The sequence below is a fragment of the Syzygium oleosum genome, unplaced genomic scaffold (assembly GCF_021117445.2).
Source record: "Syzygium oleosum isolate NSW1041296 unplaced genomic scaffold, Sole_v2.1 Sole_v2.22, whole genome shotgun sequence".
NCBI classification, from domain to species: Eukaryota; Viridiplantae; Streptophyta; class Magnoliopsida; order Myrtales; family Myrtaceae; genus Syzygium; species Syzygium oleosum.
In genome coordinates, this window is record NW_026607506.1 from 5,045,107 (window position 1) to 5,055,564 (window position 10,458).

The 10,458-nt window shown below is 43.5% G+C and overlaps 1 protein-coding gene across 1 annotated transcript; it reads left to right on the forward strand.

Moving 5' to 3' along the window:
• The first annotated feature begins 6,958 nt into the window (after positions 1 to 6,958).
• On the forward strand, positions 6,959 to 7,985 carry LOC115670010 (uncharacterized). Its single transcript, XM_030591193.2, has one exon. The coding sequence runs from the start codon at positions 7,079 to 7,081 to the stop codon at positions 7,691 to 7,693; it is 615 nt and encodes a 204-aa protein (XP_030447053.1). The 5' UTR covers positions 6,959 to 7,078; the 3' UTR covers positions 7,694 to 7,985.
• Positions 7,986 to 10,458: the final 2,473 nt, after the last annotated feature.

The window sequence follows — 10,458 nt, forward strand, 5'->3', positions numbered from 1 at the left end:
TTCAAAGAATCTCGGACGAGTCAAGATCCATTGCAACTTTGTCTAGCAGAAGGGAAAGAAAAGGGGGCATAAGCGATTATGTCAGCAGTTAATATCAACAAAAGCCTTCTTAAAAATTCAGTTCTCCATTTGAAAATTAGGGTTGCTTTCCGAGTTAGTAAACAAAAGGGAAGTCATTTTCCACCGATTTGAAAATTGGGTTGATTTGGGAGCTTGCAAACACTATGTGACAACGAAAGACAGTATTCCTAATTGAAAAAAGAGGGAAACGAAAAAGAAAGACGGAGACGTAAGCAATGTCGTTTGTGCATATAACATCGAATCAAAGTGTGAGTTGGAAGCATTGCTAGGGTTGAGCATGGTTCAATTCAGACCGCCAAACCAAAATAGATTGGGCCAAAATCATCAGTTCAATCGATTTGAGAAGGTGATTTAGAAATTCGGTTCATAAATCAAGTTAGATTGAAGTTTGACAGTTTGGTTCGGTTTGATCTTCTTCCAAACCAAACGAAACCACCGAACCGAACTGTTTTTCTATAAGTTATGTTATCATATTCTCGAAATCGGAGACCTACATGTAAGTTGAGTTGCAACACTTGTTGTTACATTGGAACTTCATCAATTATAATGCGGTATCATTTGTATAATGACTTGAATCGCTGACCAATTCATGGTTTATAAAGTTAAACAATGATAGATAAGGAAAGTGGAAAATAAACAATACCACGGACTCAGTTCAGTTCAGTTCAATTCAGTTCGATTCAGCTTCAAATCTTTATTTATTTAAGTTTGGTTTCGAATTTTTCCAAATCATTTTATTTCAATTATTTTTCCTTCCAAATCAGATGAGACTGAACTGTCCTTACTTTTAGACATGGCCTCCAAGCTAGGGCGTATAAAACCATACTAGAGTGTCAAATCTTCATCGTATGTCAATTCGTATTTGGTGTTATTTGGATGAAAATTTGGACCATATGACTGCTTTGATAACTCCGACTTTTACATATTCTACATGTCTCACCAAGTGATAATGACGACGATCCACAAGAAAAGTAATTGCACTTTGCTACCTATCATTATGGCTTGCTATATACTTTTATTAGGATTTTGATTTCGTTTTCAATCTTCATAAAATTCCGCATATGTAACATTCTTCTCTTGAAGTTTTCTTGATGATTACGGCTGCGATGGTTGGTCTAGCAATGTAGGGCTTACTCTCGAATGGTTTGGCAGCCCTCGGTAACATGTTCGAATCCCCTAATCGCTCGTTGGCCTAGGGAAATCTTGATTAGACCACATCATAGGGTTTTGTTGTGCCGTGATGTGAGATAATCCCGACTCTACTTACCTCAGCACCAAATTGCTCATAAATTAGTAGTAATTATGATTCAAATCGAACATTCAGTTACAGACTTGAAACTCCTATAATAATGCTCAAAGAGATAATCGACCACGATTGCCCATTCCTATCTTTTTTCCATTAAAAGAGGGATAGGAAAAGAAAATTCCCCTACATCTCTTTATAAGCGAATCAAGTGGACCCCGACATGATTTATGTTAGGTGGTCACTCACTGTTACGTTATGTACGACCGCAATCCAAAGTCCTTCATTAATGCAACAAGTCCTCCATAACGAGGCCTTCGACAATGAAAGATCAAATAGTGCTCTTATGTTACCGATTAAGTTTATTAAAATTGGAAATAACACTTCTTGAGACTATTTCAAAGTGAAGAATTACACATTCGGTAAAATTCACTTATTTCAAAAAGTACATTTTAAACATTCAAAATGCAATTTAATAATACTTAATAAATGGTCGGTAGACACATTTTTGTAATCTTTTGTTGGAAAAAGTGCCAAAAAAGTCCTAAACCTTTTGCATTAGTGCTAATTTAGTCCTACACCTTTTTTTGGTACCAATTCAGACCTAAACCTTTTGCATTGGTGTTAATTTAGTCCTAAGCCTTTTTTTTGTGCCAATTCAGTCCTAAACCTTTTAAATTGTTGCCAATTCAGTCCTAAACATTTTGTTTTTGTGCCAATTTAGTCCTTCCGGTCAATTTTGATGGGAATTTGCTGACGTGGACGCCTGCCGGCTGGCGGCCGGTCACCGGCGCCGACGTGGACAACTTTAATAATATTTTAATGTTTTTTTGAATTTTTACTTTTTTTTCTTTTTTTTCACTTTTTTTTTGTCTTCCCTCCTTCCTCTGGCCAGTCGCCGGTCCAGCGACCGGCCAGAGGCCAAAGGCCGGCGAGCTCGACTCGCCGGGCCACCGGCGAGGGCGAGCCTCGCCTTGGTCGGGCGAGGCTCGACCTTGCCAGATCCGGCGAGGTCGGGCCTCGCCCGACCAAGGCGAGGCTCGCCCGACCAAGGCGAGGCTCGCCCTCGTCGGCCACCGGGCGAGGGCGGCCTCGCCCGACGAGGGCGAGCCTCGCCTTGGTCGGGCGAGGCCCGACCTCACCGAGATCCGGCGAGCTCGACCTCGCCGGCCACCGGCGAGGTCGAGCTCGCCGGCCAGAGGAAGGAGGGAAGACCAAAACAAAAAAGTGGAAATAAAAAGAAAAAAAAAGGAAAAAAATAATAATTCAAAAAAATATTAAAATATTATTAAAGTTGTCCACGTCGGCGCTGATGACCGACCGCCAACCGGTAGGCATCCACGTCGGCAAACTCCGGTCAAAATTTGCCGGAATGACTAAGGCTGCGCATGACAACTTGCCAAACAGTGTTTGATTCTGTTCTTTTGTTCCCAGAATCAGTTTGGGAACAGAAATGCGTTTGTTTAATTTTTTGATTCTGGGCACAATTTTGTCAAAAATTGTTCCCATAATCAGTTTTCAAGAATCAAGAAAAAAAAAAAGTAGCTTCTTGATTCTGGGAACAATTTTGAGAATCAATTTTTTTTTCTTCTTCCTTTTCTTGGTTTTTAATTTAGCTTCTAATGTCCGGCCTGAGGACCGCCCTCGCCGGATCTGACGAGAATAAAATATTTTAATAAAATATATTATTAATAAAAAATATTTTACCCGCCATGGCCAGCGACCAGGCCATGGCCATAAAAAAGAAAAATATAAATTTTTAATAAAAATATTTTAATAAAAAAAATTATTAATAAAAAAAATATTTTACCTGCCATGGCCGGTGACCAGGCCATGGAAAAAAAAAGAAAAAATATATATTTTAATAAAAAATATTATTAATAAAAAAATTATTTTACCGGCCATGGCCAGCGACCAGGCCATGGCAAAAAAAAATAAAAATGTATATTTTTAATAAAAAAAATTATTAATAAAAAAAATATTTCACAGGCCATGGCCGGCGATCAGGTCATGGCCAAAAAAAAGAAATGAAAATATTTTTAATAAAAATATTTTAATAAAAAAAATATTTTACGAGCCATGGCCGGCGACCAGGCCATGGCAAAAAAAAATAAAAATATTTTAATAAAAAATATTATTAATAAAAAAAATATTTTATCGGCCATGGCCGGCGACCAGGCCATAGCCCAAAAAAATAAAAATGTATATTTTTAATAAAATATTTTAATAAAAAAAATATTAATAAAAAAAATATTTTACAGGCCATGGCCGGCAATCAGGCCATGGCCAAAAAAAAGAAAAAAATATATTTTTAATAAAAATATTTTAATAAAAAATATATTTTACGATCCATGGCCAAAAAAAATAAAAATATATTAATAAAAATTATTATTAATAAAAATTATTTTACCGGCCATGGTCGGCAACCAGACCATGGCAAAAAAATATATATATTAATAAAAAAATTTATTAATAAAAAAAATATTTTACCGGTCATGGCCGGCGACCAGGCCATGGCAAAAAAAAAGAAAAAAATACTTTTAATAAAAATATTATTAATAAAAAAAAATTGACACTCATGGCCGGCGAGCAGGCTATGGCCAAGAAGGAAGAAAAGAAAAAAAAGAAAGAAATATTAAAATATTTAAAAATATTATTAATAAAAAGAAATTTTGTGTCGTTACCAAACGCATTTCTATTCTTTTTCTATTCCAGGGATGGAATTTTGGGCCGTTAAACAAACGCCTTAAAATGCTCAAAATCAATTCCGGGCACAGAATAAAAAAGAATCATTTCTGACCAGAATCTGTTCCCGAGCACAGAATCGTTGTCATGCGCAGCCTAAATTGGCACAAAAACAAAATGTTTAGGACTGAATTGGCACCAATTTAAAAGATTTAAGACTGAATTGGCACCAAAAAAATATTTATGACTAAATTGGTGCCAATTCAGTCCTAAACCTTTTACATTGGTACTAATGCAAAAGGTTTTGCATTGGTACTCATGCAAAAGGTTTATGACTTTTTTGCATTGGTACTAATGCAAAAGGTTTATGACTTTTTTGCATTGGTACAAATTGGCACCAATGCAAAAGGTTTAGGACTGAATTGGCACCAAAAAAAGGTTTAGGACTAAATTGGCACTAATGTAAAAGGTTTATGACTTTTTTGGCATTTTTCCTATCTTTTGTTTTTTATAAAAAAAAGGGAAAAAACCACCAAAAACCCCAAATTTTGCCATCTGTGACACATTTACCCCGAACTTTTTTTGTGACACCAAAAACCCCGAACTTTGCTTTTTGTGACACATTTACCCCAATGTATTTAGTCCATGGGCATTTTCGTCTTTTTTGCTTTTTCTTTTTTTTTTTTCTTTTTTTTTCCTTTCCGGCAAGGGGGGCCTCGCCGGATCCGGCGAGGTGCCCATCACCGGATCCGGCGAGGGGGCCCTTGCCGGCCGAGCGAGGCGGCCCTCGCCAGATCCGGCGAGGCGGCCCTAGCCGGCGTCGGCGAGTGCGCCTCGCCCGGGCGAGCGAGGGCGGCCCTCGCCGGCGTCGGCGAGGTGCGCCCTCGGGCGGCGACGAGCGGCCCTCGCCCGACTCGAGGCAAGGTCGATCCTCGCCGGCGTCGGGCGAGGGTCGACCTCGCTCGAGTCGGGCGAGGGCCGCCCTCGCTCGCCCGGGCGAGGCTACTGCTCGCCGGCGTCGGGCGAGGTCCGCCTCGCACGGGCGAGCGAGGCGGCCCTCGCCCGATCCGGGCGAGGTCGACCCTCGCCGGCGTCGGGCGATGGTCGCCTCGCTGGGCGAGCGAGGGCGACCCTCGCCTGGGCGGGCGAGGGCGACCCTCGTCGGCGTCGGGCGAGGGCAGCCCTCACCAGATCCGGCGAGGGCGACCCTCGCCGGCGTCGAGCGAGGGTCGCCCTCACTCGCCCAGCGAGGGCGACCATCGCCCGACGCCGGCGATGGTCGACCTCGCCCGGATCGGGCGAGGGCCGCCTCGCTCGCCCAAGCGAGGCGACCTCGCCGGCGTCGAGCGAGGTCGCCTCGCCCGACGCCGGCGAGGGCCGCCTCGCTCGCCCAGCGAGGGCGGACCTCGCCCGACTCGAGCGAGGTCGACCCTTGCCCGACGCCGGCGAGGGTCGACATCGCTCGAGTCGGGCGAGGGCCGCCTCGCTCGCCCTGTGCGAGGGCGCACCTCGCCCGACGCCGGCGAGGGCCGCCCTCGCTCGCCCAGGCGAGGGCGCACCTGCCCGACGCCGGCGAGGGCCGCCCTCGCCGGATCTCGGCGAGGGCCGCCCTCGCTCGGCGCGGCGAGGGGGCCCTCACGGAAAGGAAAAAAAAAAAAAAAAAAAAAAGAAAAAGCAAAAAAGACGAAAATGCCCATGGATTAAATACATTGGGGTAAATGTGTCACAAAAAGTAAAGTTCGGGGTTTTTGGTGTCACAAAAAAAAGTTCGGGGTAAATGTGTCACAGATGGCAAAGTTTGGGGTTTTTGGTGGTTTTTTCCCTAAAAAAAAGTCATTAAATTGATGAATTGAAAGTCAGTATTGTGTGTCCGTGGTACCACCCAGAAGAATTAGCTGCAAAGCAGGAAACTAGAACCCCCCAAGCCTTACCAATGTGAATGCCTGGAAAAAGTGAAAAGCTTGCGAAACGAAAAACAAAACACATCCGAAGTCAAATTCCGATTCCTAGCAAAATTCCACGTGTCTACAATTAGATAACGTACGGCCACATTACATGAAATCGCCCCGATTCGAAATATCATGATACGTACATATTGTGTACAAAAAATTGAATGTAGGTCGCGCAACGAAACTCATCGGACCTTACTGTCCAAATTGAATTCCGTATATGCATTACTTGGATCCCATCCTATTGTACGGTTTATGTTGAATTTAGTGTATGCGGTATGTGAATCGAAAAAGTTGCTTGCCGGCAAAAGAAGAGAGAAAGAGAAAGAGAGAGAGTACGTACTCGAACTTTTCCTTGTACGTCAAGCTTTCCCATTTCATTGGCTCGCCAGGCCGTACCACGAGCAACGACCGCCGCTGCCGCCGCCGCGTGTCACCATAGAACCCACGTCACCGCTTATGGACTTATGACTGCCTCGCCTCCATAGTCAACCTTCCTTCCGTCACAGAACTCCCCTTGTGACGGCCTCGCTTGCGTTACCGCCCCGCACTTCATTTGAAAAACTGTGGAAAACGACGACAAAGACTTCATATTCACGAGGCCAAAAAATATATTTGACTCTTGCCTTCCGAAATTTTGACATGTAAAATCTTCCTATTGGACTAAAGGGGTTCCTAAAGAATGTGTCATTCCTAATTTTAGTTAATCCGATCGGTGTCTTCGAAACACTTGTTAATAACATCCAATTTTTTCATTGTATTTAGCATATAGATGAAACAAGACCCGTTTTTCAAATATTTGCCCGTTCAGTTACCGTCGTGTGACATGAAATATGGATTTCGAAAGTTAATTTCGCTGGGTATATTATTTTCACCGGTGTGAATAGGATAGGTAGCCAGAATGATCAATCGCGCCACCTAAAATAACAAATCAAATCCGGAGGCTGAACGTGCCATGACTCTTATAAGAACCGCGTTCACTCTCTCTTATCAAGAACGCCCTTCACTTGACTCGTCTTTCCTCCTCCATCATCCTCTCCCTCTCTCTCTCGCTCTCCCATAAGATCTTCTCCACGGAATTCTCATCTGCGGCTCGCCGATCCTCCTCCTCTTCCCGGAAATGGGTGGTTGTTTCTCTCAAGAAGTTAGCGACCCGTCGCGGACGGCCAAAGTGATCTCGGCGAGCGGCGAGCTCCACGAGTACCACGTCCCCATCTCCGTGTCCCAAGTCCTCCATGCCGAAACCTACTCCTCCTCCTCTCCCTGCTTCATCTGCAACTCCGACAGGTTGTACTACGAGGAGTTCATACCCGCTCTCCGCGCCAACGACCTGCTCTCGCCCAACCAGATCTACTTCGTCCTCCCCGAGTCCAAGCTCCAGCAGCGGGTCACGGCGTCGGACATGGCGGCCCTCGCCGTCAAGGCCAGCGTTGCCCTCCAGAAGGTGGCGAAGCGAGGGGGCGGCCGCAGGCGGAGGAAGACCCAGATCTCTCCCGTCTTGGAGGTGAACTTCGATGGGGGAGCTCGCGGCGACGATAGCAACACCCGATACGGGAGCCAAGAGTTCGAGATCAAGAAGAGCTTCGCCGTAGATGTGAAGGCGGTCCGCGGGGCAAGCCTTTCGAGATCCGGGTCCATGAGGAAGGTGCAGAGAGGATCTTCAAAGCGAATGAAGCTCGCGGTGCGTTCGTTTAGGATGAAGCTGAGCACGATTTATGAAGGCTCCGCGATGTAGAATAGTTTTCTGGAGGTGATCGAGGGTTATAATGACTCCATCCCCTTCGTGTTTTGCACGATTTGGGTCCTTTTTTTGTTCATATTACTTTCCCTGTGTTAAACTGTCAATTCTTGCTGAAGAAGAGAAAAAAGTGCAGAAGAAGCTATGAGAGAAGACACGCTCTCCATGTAAAGACAGAAGAACGGATTGAGCGTGTGTTTCTTTGCTGGTTCGGAGCTTGATGATAAGTCATGTTGATCCCAAAAGTGTGTTCAGATTATCAGTTTTGTCTATGAGTTCTTCAGTTTCCCACCTCCTCCTCTCGCCTTGTTTTCCTTCTCTTCTTTTCCATCAGCAGATGTAATTTGGCTTGCAAGAAGGGGTTTTCAAATCTGACTCGCCAAAATTTGGAGTATAGCTCTCGCCTAATTTTTAGAAGAGAAATGATTGAGTGACAGTTTTTAATCAACTTGAGATTAACAGTATGTTATAAACCATAAAAATATAAATAATAAATAATTAGACATTGTTGTTTGGCCCACTCATTCAAAAATTTGTGGCTCGTAATATGCCCTTACTCCATACTCAGCTCAACATGCCCGCGAAACCCAGCTTAGCGAGCTCTTGCTGTTTTTCAATAACACTTGATTGCTGTAAAAATTGATAGAAACATATAAGAACACATATGTACAAATAGGGGCAAATTGATTTATTCGAGCTTGAGCTAATTTATGACTTTGATTGTTATGGAGCTAAGTATTAGGTAAGCCTTAAATATATCGATCTCCTGTTCAAGTTGAGGTCGAGCACGAAGTTTAACACTCAGTCGATCAATCTCCACTTGAGCTCTGAGCACCAGATAGGTGAGTTGAGTTGAGCTTGAGTTAGACACTACATCGGCTCGATTACACCCTAATTTGCAAAATGGTCAATCTAAGCTAGCGGAGATAATTTTCCATGTATGTAAAAGGTAATTGCACCATTGTTCAATTCCCTATTCATGTTCACAATCTGGGGATGACTTTGAGAATGGAAACCGGTTTAAGCACATGATTAGAGAGAAGATAAGCTATTATTCTAAGTGCGGGGGTAACAGATGAGGAATCTTCGGAAGCTTCCTCTGCTTGAGGTTCCGTCGTGCATGGCCTCCACAAAGCATGGCAAAACATAAAGAAATCTCTTAGAACCGACATCTATGTTTAAAAGGCACTCATGGTTTCAATGAGATCTTAATTTTATGTTTTCCAATGTCGATAAGAAATGCTTTGGGGATGTGCACGTACGTCGAGGGTTTACCCTATAATCGTGCATCAATCAGGAAGGGAGCGGACACCATTCATTTATGTTTCTGAAAATTCGAAATTATAATTAGGTAAAGTATGTGAAGCTTGTTGCTGTGTCATAGGATTGACCGTACCTAACAGTAGATGATGCAAGGGCCTTATGAACATCCATCCATTCAATTGAAATTGCTAATTGGCATATTTCCAAGATTGACATTGCTACGCATAAGCAATGCTGTGATGCCTTGCATGGTGCGTAAGCGCCTAGCGTAGAAAAGGACCCTAAGACTCAGATGGACATGGCGGGATTAGCGTCAAACCCATTTAATTTAAGAGGTTGACACATTATTAACATGTGTACCTTGTGCACGCATTTTGGCAAAGGTGCCCTATTACCGCATTGATCAATCAATTACAACGTATTTATGGTCATTCATACATCTGGCAAAATCAATTTGAACAAAGATTATTGATAAGGTTACTTCAAAAATCTTGTTTGATAAATAGTGTGACCATGCTTGATTTGAGTTTTTTTGTGAATGTACACCCCAAGTGACGCGGACACAATTACTACTGACTTTCAAGAACTTGTGGACAGATATAGATCCGACCAGCGGGTTGAGATAAAAATTGCGGAGCAAGCGAAAAAACGGCCATAACTTTTTATCCAAGAAGAGTTACCGGGCCTATTATACTAATTCGGAAAGCTCCTCTGAGCACTATGTTGTGGTTAATTTGTGAAACCTGCTAGCATTCGTTTCGGACCTCAACATCAATCGTCTAGGCGATTTGGGGCACTTTTCACTTTTTATGTCAATTTTTTTGACATCATTTTAGGTTTTTGTGTATTTTTCCGAATTCTTTACCATTTAAAGTTATATTTGGGCTTTCCAGTGTCGCCTGGATTAGTAAGGTATTTATTCGATATTCTCTATTTATTAAACAGCTTTCATCATAATTTTAGTAAAGACCAAAAAAGATATTTCTCTCCATAGTCGCTTCAGCAAGCCTTGTGCATCGAGACTTTGTAGACTTTCGCTAGCCAAATGACCACAAACATAGGAACACGAAGCAAGCTAGCAATGTGAATCCAATCATTCTCGGCATAGAACTCTGGGCAAAATCTTCACGTATCCATCCTACACCGTGACACGTCTGGATGAAATCCCTGTATATCTTTCTGTCGCAGGAAATATCTGGACGTATCAAAATGCCAACGTTCGACACGTGTCGGGCAAGGCATTGTCGTCCTGGGCCCCACCAAACAAAAAAGGTCAAAGAACGCTGGCTGACTGCTGACTGGACCGGGCCGATTCTTGCATTGCATGGCGTGGTCGCCCCAACACTTCCTGCCAAAAACGTCCCTCCATCAGCCGCAGACAACCGCATGTGAAAGTTGCGCAAAACGGGTCGTCGTTTTCATATTTCGGGCATCCATGCGGTGCCCATTCTGCGCATGCCATCTCTGAGACCGCGTACAACTCGGTCGCGAAGAAATTA

Bases quoted from the DNA above. Each gene is read 5' to 3' on its own strand.
- LOC115670010 (XM_030591193.2), top strand. From the start codon at position 7,079: ATGGGTGGTTGTTTCTCTCAAGAAGTTAGCGACCCGTCGCGGACGGCC.